Genomic DNA, 12,694 nt, shown 5'->3' on the forward strand with positions numbered 1-12,694 from the left:
TATATATATATATATATATATACACACACACACACATACACAGCACTTGAGGACACATTTGAATTTTTATACTAATTTGTCCAGATTCAAATTTGTTCTTACGCACTAAAGCACGTTCGCACATGCGCACTCTTCAAAAAAGGTGCTGTAAATCTCTTGACAAGCTTAAAAGACATAAATTACATTATGATGCATCAAAATAAAATATATAGACTGTATTAAATGTCAGCTGGCTTATTTTGCTCAAGATAAGAACTTATTAAGTCTGCATATCATGCAAACAAGAAACTATGCTTCTAACCACAGGTCAAGAGCTGTAGTTGCAACTTTATGATGCTGTTTGCGAATGTTAGTTGGAACGATGGTTTCGGGAAACACCGACTGGTTGAGCTATGTTGATAACGAAAGAACTTGCGACCATAGTTGGCTAAGGATGCTTTTGGGACACGCACCCCAGGTTTGGAACAACATTTTTGGTTGAACTATCCCTTTAAATGTTGAAATTTCAGATGTTTAAAACAGCAACTAAATCAAATCAATATTGACAACTGAGACTAAATCTGCAGTAAATCAAAAGAAATAATGAATGTATACATATAAAATGTATCTCTGAATATTATATAGCTAGTAAATATTCATCCTCATTTATGTTTAAAAAGGATTCCAATTTCATTCACATGTTAAAAGATAATAATAAAATGTGTAAAAATAATACTAAAACATCATGCTTTAGTAGTCCTGAGTCACACGGCTGTTTCAAATGCTGACACTGTTGCTGATCATATCAGGGCACATGTACGTGTAAGGCACTTGCAGTCCTGTGTTTCTGTCTTTGATGGACTCGCTTAAAAAGGACAGCTCTGCTTGATGATCTTTGATCATTTTCTGGGGAGCCGTCTGGAAAAAGTAGTCTTCAGGGTATTGCCCAAGTGAAACCTGCATAAAAGATTAGAAAGGATTTGTGGGATTTGTGGTTCTTTACAACAAATGGGATAATGGGATAATAATTTACAACAATAATGAGATAATTAGTTGAGTAGGAAACACTCACTAAATCGGATGAAGGTTTGCTCAAGAGCCAAAAGACGGATACTAGATATATAGAGGTGTTCATGTCAGGCAGAGTGTCCAGCAGTGTGTTTTTGTCTAAGCTTCCCTTAGATGTAGGAGGAAGTCTTTTTAGAGAGCCAGGGGCATTGGGAAACCAACTACCATAGTCAAACTAAGGAAAACAAAATAGAACATTACACACACACACACACACACACACACATATATACAGATCAAGCATAACATTATGACAATGAAGTGACTGACACTGATTATCTCTTCATCACGGCTTCTGTTAGTGGGTGGGATATATTAGGCAGCTAGTGAGCATTTTGTCCTCAAAGTTGATGGGTTAGAAGCAGGAAAAATGGGCAAGCATACAGATTAGAGCGACTGGTTAGACGACTGGGTCAGAGCATCTCCAAAACTGTAGCTCTTGTGGGGTGTTCCCGGTCTGCAGTGGTCTATTAAAAGCGGTCTGCAGTGGTCTATTGATCTATTAAAAGTGGTCCAAGGAAGAAACAGTGGTGAACCGGTGACAAGGTCATGGGCAGCCAAGGCTCATTGATGCACGTGGGGAGCAATGGCTGGTGTGGTCTGATCACACAGATGTGCTACTGTAGCGCAAATTACTCCACCGCTGGGCAATGTTCTGCTAGGAAACCTTGGGTCCTGCCATCCATGTGGATGTTACTTTGACATGTTCCACCTACCTAAGCATTGTTGCAGACCATGTACACCCTTTAGACACGGTATTGTCTGTCAATGACATGACAAGTCAGGCCTGTTTTGGCTGCAAAAGTGGGACCAACACAATATTAGGTCATAATGTTATGCCTAATCTATATATATATATATGGATGGATGGATGGATGGATGGATGGATGGATGGATGGATGGATGGATGGATGGATGGATGGATGGATGGATGGATGGACGGACAGATAGATAGATAGATAGATAGATAGATAGATAGATAGATAGATAGATAGATAGATAGATAGATAGATAGATAGATAGATAGATAAGTTTTAGTTCATTTTTAACTTACTAGTCCTGCTCTGAGGGCAGAATGTTGAGCTGAAACTGTGAAGATCATCATGGTTATAAATTTAATAACCTCCTCCACTGTACTAAAACACTGAGGTATTCCTAAATGAGAAGAAAAGGAAGATCAAAAAATAATAATAATAATGACATCACAGCTGTGTCATATCGTTTAAATAACCTGTGCAGCTCTGCTCAAGAAACCCATGAATGAAGATCTCCTTGATCCAGTCCTGCAGTTCAGTGTCCCGCTGCACATCACCGTCACTCTGGTAATAAAACTCCACCATGCTTCTTACAAAACTAGAGATAGATACCAAATTCATCACAAAGTCATCTGATTTCTATTCGGCATAATGAAGAATGGTTTCATGAAAGAAATGTAACAGTGAATGAATGCAAAAAGGACCCATTTATGTGGCCCCAGAGCTGTAATCCATCGTCTCTGTAGAAGAAGTTGGGAACAGATTCCAGACCACGGTCACTGATGTCTTCAAGCAGACAGAGAGAGCTGTAGGTCAGGTCTGAGAGCACCTTCTTCATGAGGTCAGTCATGCCTTCATCTCCAATACTAGTGTTCTGAAGTGATAATGATTTGCAAGTAATTGTGTAAACTAAAAAATAATGGGGGAAAAAATGTAATACCTGAGCAACAGCACCCACAGGACCGAGAAGTCTGTTCCGAATAAGGGTGTTTATCTGAAGGGTATAACGTGTGTGTGGAATCAGCAACTATGAGAGAATCACAAAAATGAAAAAGAGTCATGATGACTTTTTTTTACATGTTCAACTTTCTTTAGTGTGTAATTTTGCTGCACAAAAGGCAGTTATTCTCTAACAGTGCTTTCATGTTTCTGAACTGTTGCTGAAATGCTTTAATTGTAGTCGAGTTTTCTTCCGGGAATGTACGTGTCACAATATTCCTGGTGAGGTGAGGCCTGGTTAAGTTGCGGTTATGATAAGGGGTGTGAAATTTCCAAAACACTTTTTGAGTTGTTGATCAATCAGAACACACTGGTCCAGCTGACCAACCATAGCATTTTACGCTTTTCGGAAGGAGGGGCTTCGTAGACACAAGAACTAAACGGAGCCTAAAGAGAGGTGCATTGTATGTGATTTTTTTTTTTCCAAGCATAAAAACTTATTCTAGCAGACCCCAGAAACAAAATCAAGACTATGTAAAAGGGTATAATATGGGCTCTTTAATAAAACTCTGTGAAGGTTTTGCTCATCCTGATTATGGCAGAAGACCAGGTATTGTTCAGATGTTTAGTACTGGACTTATTTCTTTGGCACAATGTGTTTTCTTAGAGGTGTTAAAAAAGTAATGTAAACAAAGCTGTATCTGACAGTATCTTGAGTACCTTGTGTATTGGGTGTGCTGCTGGGAGGTTCCTTAGTAGTGACACTGTAAAGGTCTCAGCCAACAGATGGGTGCGCAGATAGAAAGATGCTTGATGCTCAAGACAGTCTGCATTCCTCACATAGAGTTTGGCAAGCTGCCAATCATACTCGCAGTCGCTAGGCAGGAAAACAGGATTGTCCTCTGATGCCTGTTGCTGCAACTGACACCGCAATGACAGACCGAATGGGAATCGAAATTAATCATTTGCTGTAAAAATAACAGTACATACTCAGCAGCAATGTTAAAGGGATAGTTCACTCAAAAAATTAAATTCTGTCCTCATTTACCCACCTTTAAGTTGTTCCAAACCTGCATGTGTTTATTTCTGTTGAACACAAAAGAAGAAAATTTGAAGAATGTTGGTAAACCAGACAATAAACAGTATTTTTCCTGCTGTGGAAGTCAATGGGGTCCATCAACTGACTGGTTACCAACATTCTTCAAATTGTCTTTTGTGTTCAACAGAAGAAATAAACTCATACACGTTTAGAACAACATGAAGTATACCATTTTATTTCTTTCATTTGTTTTCATCAGGGAATTCTTGTTATATGGACTGGACCAAATCTTAACATATGTAATGCTAATAATATATATATATATATATATATATATATATATATATATATATATATATATATATATATATATATATATATATAGGTGATATATTATTAGCATTACATATGTTAAGATTTGGTCCAGTCCATTCTGGTACTGTCTTAAGTCTGTAAAACACAGGAAATACCTGAATAGCAATAGGCAGAAGTTTGCCCATTTGGTTCTTGTACAGCAGACACAGCGGAGCCGTAACATACTGCTGCTTCCCATTGATGACTTGAGTTGGTAAATCTGCCAGTCTTTTATAGTCACATAAGAATATGTTTCCTTGCTGTTGGGTGAAATAATTGATAGTTTGTGTTGAGACATAACATTCACACCGAGAGAGCACGAGAGCAAATTTGATATTGTTTTACCTTCATCTCTAGGGTAAGAGAAGCTCCACTCCCTAAAAAAGGCTGCACCATATCATCATTAACAGCAAAGTTCAGAGGAAGCTCAGAGCACCGGCGGAGCATCATTGGATTAGGGCCATTTAGGAACTGGTATCCAAAAAATTCATCATCCATCCAGTGCAGCTGTACATATTCTATTACAAAATGATTCCAACAACAAAACAAATAGATTATTTTAGTTATACGGCACTCAGCAGCATCAAAAACTCAAAATCTTTTGATGTCAACGTATCTGTGCAATCATACCGGAGATAGTGGTTCTAGATGACCAAAAGGCACTCTTCATGTCTTCCATTTGAGCCCACTGATCAGGTCTTTTCACCAGATTCTTCATTTTGATCTCACCAAGCCTGGAAGATAAATGAATTACTGGTGTAAAGAAGTCACCAGATATGATATACAACTATCCATATAATACAACCACATTTCCAGAAAAGTTGGGGCATTTTGTAAAACGCAATAATGTAATTCTCTTTCAACTTTATTTATCTGACAAAAGTACAAATAAATGATTTTTAATGTTTTCAGTGACCAACGTAGTTGATTTTTTTTTTTTTGTAAATATAATCTAATTTTCATTTTGAAGGCCATAGAAAACTTCTAAAAAGTTGTGACAGAGGGAAAATAAACATGAAAAGATTATAGAATGCCCAAGTTTAACTATTTTGAAACAGTCAACAATGAGCAGGTGAGGGTCATGGCCAAAAATGGGTCATGGCTCATCAAAACACTCATCACAATACAAAAATCACATTCTCAGTGCCAAAGTATAGGTCTTTCACCATGTACCATACATGATATTGTGAAAAGAAACTCTGTTGAATGTGAGTGACCTTTGAGTCCTCATTGCACGAGAAACCTTCATGATACTGTGTTAAATATAATCACAGTATTTTGGGTGGAAAAAACTGTAATTTCTGCCAAATTTTCTGAGCCCGAGCTTATCTCAAAGGGTCCAAAAGACAGTGAAAATGTGTGGTGGTCAGATGAGTCCACGTTTTAGCTTGAGGCGAAAGGGACCATCCAGACTTTCACCAGCGACAGGCGGAGAAGCAAACATTTGTCATGGTATGGGGTGCAGCAGTGCAAATGGCATGGGTGACTTGCATATGTGTACAGTTGACTTGAAACCATGAATTAGAATTGTACGAAGACATATACTGCCATCTAGATGACACTGCCAGGCCCCATTCTGCACATGCCACAACAGAATGTTTTCTGGATGTTCAGAATCACTGGATGTGCATGACTGCCTGTCTGCAGTCTAGATATGTCGGTTACTGATAATGTTTGGCCCATTATGTAAAGGAGAATCAGACAATGGTAAATGGAAAGCGCATTTAAGTAGTGATTTCAACAGACCCATATGGCCATCCAAAGCGCTTTACATTTTTCCTCACATTCACCCATTCATACAATAACGGCGATGCCAACCATGTAAGGCACCTTCAGCTCGTCTGGAGCAGCTGTCTTTCTTGTATCGGGCGAAAGTGGGCAGTAATTCCACTAGCAAAAGTGTAATTATGATCCTCCATTCCCAATTGATTAAAAAGTGTAGTTAAAAGGAAAAGTGATGTGACACAAAATGCCTCTGTCCCAACTTTTTTCAGAGTGTGTTGCAGCCGTTAAAATAAAACTTTTTCTACGTTTACAAAATACAATTCAATTTGTTGGCATTTTACAAAATTCTGGAAAGGGGGTTGTAGGTTTGGAGGAACATACGCAGTGGAGCTGTTGAAAGCCGAATCCATGTCTTTAGTGAAAGAGAAGCGGACCACTGAGGGAAGAGACAGGGGCTCCTGAAAACACGTACACTGTGGGAGACCTGTTTTAAACTCAGTCCACCTCGAAGAAAAGAAAATGTTCACAAACACATTTGTAACAATGAAGAGGGCAAAAAATTATTGGAAAGACCAACCTTGCTTATGCAAACTTACTGGTAATCTTGTTTGTTAAGCTTCAGCTCATTTTTTCTGTGCTCTTTCAGTTGTAAATATTTTTCATCATAGATTTTTGTAGCTGTCAGACATTATAAAAGTAACATAAAGTTACTAAAGTCGAGTTGGACAGAAAATCGCAGTTAGAATAGACATGCATTACAATTCAAAGTTGTTGTTTTAATCTTACTGACCTCAAACATTTGAATTATATGAAGGCATAATAAAATAAAAAAAAATAGGAATGCTTACAACAATGATATTTGTAAAGCAATAACTGATATTCAAACCTTTGGCCTCTCGCAGCTCAATCCTTTCCCCCTCTGCCATCCAGCGATAGCATGGGAAATGGATCACATCCTTCTCGGGGGTTCTTACTTTTACCAGAGAGCAGAACCAGTCATTCTCTGGCAAGAACATGAAATGATCTTTCTCAAGTCTGATCAGCAGCAGGTTACCGAGGGTGAACCTGGTTGTCACTTTGTACTTTACTTTCTAGGTAAAATAAACAAAGAAAAACAATACAAGTCAAATAAGCTGATGGCTGATTTCAGTCCTGCACACATTTTATTTTTATTTATTTTATTTAAAAATGTACAAAATAATAATTAAAAAATCTCACCATCCCAGTCTTAAAATCTCTTCCATAGCTGTCAAGCTTGGTTCTCTCACTCTCTCCATGAATACCAATTAGAGTAATGAATATATTGTCAAAAGTGCCAGCGTGGGTCATGGAGCCTGTGGTCACCTCTACTTCATATAAGGCCTCCATGGCTCTGAAAAGCAATACATGAGAATTCGTACTTGCTCTTCAATTTTTTCTTAGATATATATATATATATTTTCCAAGTAAAAAAGTCTTAGTCTAAAATTTTCACCATGTTTATTCATTGTAGATTTATTAAAGGTATAGTTCGCACAAAAAATGTTTTGTCCACAATATAAGTATTGCTATAAGTCAATAAATAACAAAACATTTTTTGTTGATTGAACTAACCCTTCAACAACAAAAAACAAAACAAAAAATCATTTAAAGCAAAATTGCTTTTGAAGAATGCATTTTCTTTGCATTCACTCTGATTACACCGGACGCGAGAGGAACTCAATCATCTTATCAATACACTTTCTACACTGACTGGAGGCATGCGTCGACCGCAGACGATGTGCCCGGTGTAGTTTCTAAGCATAAACCTCACTAAATGTAGTTTGGTGCAAAATTAAAGTATATAAAGTACATATATTTTAGCATACATTTTTAAAGAACACATACCTGAGATAGCTAAATGTTCGAGCAGAGCCTGAGAGAGAAGGAGACAGAGAGACTGCAGCAGTAGCAGGAACGTGCCAAACTGGATTCTGGTTCTCCGATAGTGAAAAGCTCAAGCCAGTATTACGCAAATCGAGATGCAGGTGAAAGTAAAATAATTCTGGTTGTAGCCTACCATAAAAGGACATACAATGTTTATTTCCCAGTCACCGACTTATGCCCAATAAAAATAAATAAATAAAAAAAAACATTACATGTGGGTGTTTTAGGTGTGTCTGCACTGTGAAAAAAATATTTTCATTATTTGTTATGCCTTTTTATCTTTTGATAAATCAATGTTGTTCAGATAACATATTTTGAGTTTCGGTTGATTAAATCAATCTCCTTCATTGTATTAACTCAAATGTTTAATTTCAATAAACTCAAAAATTTTAAGGCAGCCATGTAACTTACTTTGTTAAGTTAAACCACCAATATTTTTTTACAGTGTGGTTTAAATGTTTTACAGATTATTTACTGCAGTAACTGTTTTAAAAAAAATAATTATTCATCTTAGTTTCTTGTGAACACTATTTCTTGGAATTCAATCTTCATTTTTGTCATTGTTTGTACAGCATACCAAACATACAGACTCGTTTGAGATAGATGAGATGTGATTACTTTCCAAAATTTTCTAAAACGGTTAATCCTTTTCAAACATTTAACGTCTAAAAACAGATATTTATATTTCTAGTTATAATTCTAGATCATTAGTAAAACTTTGTTTTTCTTTGTACTTATATAAAAACACACACACACAAAAATCAGCATACACCACTATATGATACCAGAAAAGGCCTAATATTGATTTCTCACTTGCAGAAGCAAGAATAGATTATGGTTTCATACTCACTGGCAACCCAAACAGACCCAACAGCGTAACTGTACAACATGCATGGTATGTTTTTTTTTAAAGTTATTTTCCACCTGTTTAGACATGACCCATCTTTGTGTATCTCCATTCTTTTGCAAGTCAAAACACTAATAACTAAGAGAGGTTAACATTCATCATAGGAGATGCTTCCTCAGGTTTGACAATGAAACCCTCAACATTGTAACATACATGTTAATAGTTGTCAAATATATTTTGCACTGATCTGTTATATTTACGCCCCTCTCTGATTTCTGGATTAACTTATTTTTTAAATTTCCAGCACTGGAACACATTTTTAGCATTTGCCATGGTTGCAATTCTTAGACAGGTTGTGACCTAAAGCTTTCAGCAGCAAATTCAATCAAGAGACCGAATCAAAAGCATAATAGCATTGCTTTACCAAATGGCCTTTAAATGGCAGGAGGCATCATGCACATCAAAAAAATCAGGCAAAGCAACCAATTTCAACATAGTCTAGCTTTTTACATAACATATTCAGATGTAAGCCCCTTTGTAATTGTTGCATTTTCCTAAGTACCTAGTTTAATTACGTTTTCTCAGTAACTGTAATAGAGTAGTTGCATTTATTTTGTAATTAAATTACATAACTCTGTTACATCTTCATCCCCAACACTGCATGATTGACATTTCAAACCAAGTTTATTTGTTATTACAGATATATCCAGTTGTACACAGTAATTACTGTTTCTTCTTTACAACATGTGCACAGTCATATTTGCCCCTGACCACCTTGAGTTTGACCCCTGGTAAGTCCTGCGTCCTCCCTCCTTTTACCAGCACCACATTGTGCTCCTGGAGGTTGTGTCCTTCCCCTGGGATGTACACAACGGCTTCTTGACCATTGGAAAGACGTACTCGTGCACACTTGCGGTTAGCTGAGTTGGGCTTCTTGGGTTTCCTGATCATGGTCTTCAGAACTACAGCTTTTAGCTGTGGATGCCCAAAAGTGGCGCTGATCTTTGGACGAGGTGGGGGAGGTTTGCCCCTGCGGTGCATCTGATTGAGAGTGGCCATGGTCCTGGTGAAGATGGGTCCAGACCATAAAGGTACAGAATGCGACGCTGACAAAGTAATATAGGACAAAGAGGCATAATTAATTTTAATTATTTTTTTTAATAGTATTTAATATAATGTTGCTAGGACTCACCCTGCAAAACAGACGAGAGCATTGGTCTCAGACTTCCAAGAAAAGACATTCTTAATTCATCTGTAGGAACAAATGCCAAATCTAATCATAAAATGTGTATCATGTCAGTTTCAACTGTAGATGTGACAGTGTAAAATGATTAATTTCGTGTTTAATTTAGGCCTACCTGTATGAACGTTAAAACAAAGTAGCGGACGTTTCTTAAGTGCTGACTTTAGTTTCAGTCAAAGGAGGAAAGAGGACGAAATCTTCCTCCTTCACAGTTATGTTAAAGACATGCAGGTCGCCATGTTGAAAATACATCGACACGGAGGAATCTTCCTCGATCCCAGTCCAGTGACGAGCTCTATACTCAACTGCCTAATATTGCCATCTAGTGGATGGGTTTTCACGTTTACATGACATTTACATGTCTTAAATAATTCCCAAATTATAAGGCTATATGTCAGTAGCGATTTTTATTTATTTATTTATTTATTATTTACAAATAGGCTACGTTAAGAAATACTATGATTATAAAACTACTTCATTACAATGCACCTTTTCTAAGATTAACATTCCGCATTCTGACGATTAATTTCTGAATTAGGCTTGGCATAGCCTATATGTAATTTGGATATTATTTGTGATAAAATATCTGTGCTGTAGGCCCTAACTAACGGATATAGCCACTGCCCAAGTCGACATGCAGAGACAAGAACCTGAAAGTCTTATCCCTAGGCTGAAATTCTTGAAAAATAAAAAAGTAAATGCTGTAGTTTAACATTATCTTTTATTTTAATGTAATTTATTTTTATATTATAAGCAGTATTTTGTTTATATGTAATTAAAATCTAAAATAAAATCATTAAACATTTATTTAACATCTCGAACATTTCAAATTATGTGTAAATTAACCAACACATAATTTTGTTGACATTAAGAAAACCATAAAATAGAAATTACATTTTATTTCCTCACATTTTGTTCAGTTCAAATGAACTAACACCTTGTTGGCAGGTCACTTATTCAGAATGCACAATTTTGTGAAATATCACAGTCACATTTTAAAATTGTCTATATTTTATTAGGTCTTGTATGAGTTAAAAGAATGTGAACTTGTGGGTACATTGTGGGCACTTGTGGGTACATGCATCCTTGCAGATAAATAAATTGCTGAAATTAAAGGCCACATTATAGGCTATAAAGAGAGCACATTTTCATGTTTGTATTGTATGTTAACTTAAGTGCAAAATTTTAAGATTCAATGGTGAACATTACATTCATTTCGCACTTAAATATAGAAATTTAAAGTATATTATTTCCGTTATAAGTAGGGTACTCTTTTTATGCTAATGTGTCTCACGCACAAAACATAATAAAAATTGTATAACGTAAGATTATGTTTAATATAAACATATTTGTTTCATTCATCAACATACATTTGAATTTTCAGATACTACTAATTATAAGAGAAAGTTTTAGAAAATAATTTGGTTATTTGTCTGTGTATTAATGAGAGGTGAACAGGTGCATAATTTAAGCAATTAAGCATTAATTTCCAATAATCACCACTGAACGTCAGCATTGAGCAGTCTTTACAGCAGATACAGCTGACAAATAAAAAAGGAGGCCATGATGATGGACAGAGGTCAATGGGCAAAATCTGGCAGGATGCCAGGGTTATGCCCCTACTCGTTTTTGAAATACGTCCTGGGATTTTTATTGACCACAGAGTCAGGACCTCGGTTTAACTTCTCATCTGAATGACTGTGCTTTTTTTTTTTTTTTTTACAGTATAGTATACTCCCCATCAGGTGTGGTTTAGTAGGACCCACACAGATCACAGGGTGAGCACCCCTTGCTGTCCTCACGAACACCTCTTCTAGGAGGGCAACCAGTCTTGCTATGCCTGCTGGTTATAAGCATAGTCCCAGGTCTGGGGATGAAGAAGCCCCTAAAGCTGCGATAAATAATTCCAAATCATTCTTATTTTAAAGCTTTTGTTTTGTTTATTTTGCCAATATCATTTATCAGTGGAGATTTTTTTTTATACTGCACCATGGCATTAGAGCTTATGTTTTGTTCATCTTTAAATAGTACACACAGTGTAGGTGGTTGTTTTCATCATACTTTTCAGAAAACAAGATGAGAGCATCTTAATTTTTGCATTTCTATTATAATTTAAGTGGGCACGGGCTGTTTGTGTTGACATATCTGGAGGACATTGAAGAGCGAGAGAGCAGAGAGAGACGATTTAAAGAGGTAAGGGTGAGTCATAAGGAGAGAGGGTCCTAATGAATGGGACGATATGAATGAGAAAGCACAGATGTGTGAAAGAGGGAGGATGAAAAGAAATCCAGCTGACTGATTGGAGGAGTGGGAGGAAAGCAGGATGAATAAGCACCTAGAAGTCCTTGTGCACCTTCCAAGCGCTCCCCATTCCCTCTTTTTCCTCCTCTTTTCAGTCCGGTCTATTTTTATTCCTCTTCATTGCTGAAAGCACATCATTCTCACAAGGACAGGAAGACAAGACATGAGAGAATTTTATTCAGATGAAGGTATTTCTGGACACGGGGGCGGTTCAGTTGGCCCATGGTCCCGTGTAGGAGGGTCAGCGCTGCACCGGGCGTCGGACTCAATGAAAAGGTGCATAACTGGATAATTGACAAGCAAACAATGGTTTAGGGCCACCGGAGGTGGAGATTGCGAAAGGAAGAAATCGCTTCCCCTGGCAACAACAGGAAAAAATGGAAGCAGATATTGAGAGGCAGGAAAGGCCATATAGGGTGTTATCGTGAGCTTCCAGGTATAATGGGAAAGTGTAGGCTGACTATTCACTGTACAGCATGTGTTCAGTAGACATATACGTGTGTGTGTGTGTGTGTGTGTGTGTGTGTGTGTGTGTGTGT

At 37.1% G+C, this 12,694-nt stretch overlaps 2 protein-coding genes across 7 annotated transcripts; both read right to left on the reverse strand.

Annotated features, from left to right (window-relative positions):
• Positions 1–32: 32 nt before the first annotated feature.
• si:dkey-17e16.9 (hydroperoxide isomerase ALOXE3) lies at positions 33–7,790 on the reverse strand. 5 transcript variants are annotated; one of them, XM_067423293.1, is made up of 15 exons: positions 7,726–7,790; positions 7,078–7,231; positions 6,746–6,950; positions 6,456–6,537; positions 6,241–6,363; positions 4,765–4,868; positions 4,480–4,652; positions 4,251–4,394; positions 3,462–3,662; positions 2,761–2,829; positions 2,507–2,676; positions 2,279–2,400; positions 2,102–2,202; positions 1,052–1,222; positions 33–936 (listed from the first exon to the last, which is right to left on the reverse strand). In XM_067423293.1, the coding sequence occupies exons 2-15, from the start codon at positions 7,225–7,227 to the stop codon at positions 757–759; spliced, it is 1,995 nt and encodes a 664-aa protein (XP_067279394.1). In that variant the 5' UTR covers positions 7,228–7,231; positions 7,726–7,790; the 3' UTR covers positions 33–756. The 5 variants fall into 5 exon arrangements, with proteins under 5 accessions (XP_067279394.1, XP_067279393.1, XP_067279392.1 ...); XM_067423292.1 differs by having other exon boundaries at positions 2,743–2,829; XM_067423291.1 differs by having other exon boundaries at positions 2,507–2,829.
• Positions 7,791–9,276: 1,486 nt separating this feature from the next.
• Positions 9,277–10,149, reverse strand: mrps12 (mitochondrial ribosomal protein S12). Of its 2 annotated transcripts, none has more exons than XM_067423374.1 (3): positions 9,970–10,149; positions 9,804–9,863; positions 9,277–9,717 (listed from the first exon to the last, which is right to left on the reverse strand). In XM_067423374.1, the coding sequence occupies exons 2-3, from the start codon at positions 9,850–9,852 to the stop codon at positions 9,335–9,337; spliced, it is 432 nt and encodes a 143-aa protein (XP_067279475.1). In that variant the 5' UTR covers positions 9,853–9,863; positions 9,970–10,149; the 3' UTR covers positions 9,277–9,334. The 2 variants fall into 2 exon arrangements, with proteins under 2 accessions (XP_067279475.1, XP_067279476.1); XM_067423375.1 differs by having other exon boundaries at positions 9,804–9,884.
• Positions 10,150–12,694: the final 2,545 nt, after the last annotated feature.

This window comes from Pseudorasbora parva, chromosome 18, assembly GCF_024679245.1.
Source record: "Pseudorasbora parva isolate DD20220531a chromosome 18, ASM2467924v1, whole genome shotgun sequence".
NCBI classification, from domain to species: Eukaryota; Metazoa; Chordata; class Actinopteri; order Cypriniformes; family Gobionidae; genus Pseudorasbora; species Pseudorasbora parva.

Excerpts from the sequence above, each read along its gene's own strand:
- si:dkey-17e16.9 (XM_067423291.1), bottom strand. The coding sequence starts at position 7,227 with ATGGAGGCCTTATATGAAGTAGAGGTGACCACAGGCTCCATGACCCAC. Across the intron at positions 4,395-4,479 it reads CTCTTACCCTAGAGATGAAG|CAAGGAAACATATTCTTATG; the intron begins GTAAAACAATAT and ends TTCACCCAACAG. Across the intron at positions 2,830-3,461 it reads CAGCACACCCAATACACAAG|TTGCTGATTCCACACACACG; the intron begins GTACTCAAGATA and ends ATTCTCTCATAG.
- mrps12 (XM_067423374.1), bottom strand. The coding sequence starts at position 9,852 with ATGTCTTTTCTTGGAAGTCTGAGACCAATGCTCTCGTCTGTTTTGCAG. Across the intron at positions 9,718-9,803 it reads GCTCTCGTCTGTTTTGCAGG|CGTCGCATTCTGTACCTTTA; the intron begins GTGAGTCCTAGC and ends TTACTTTGTCAG.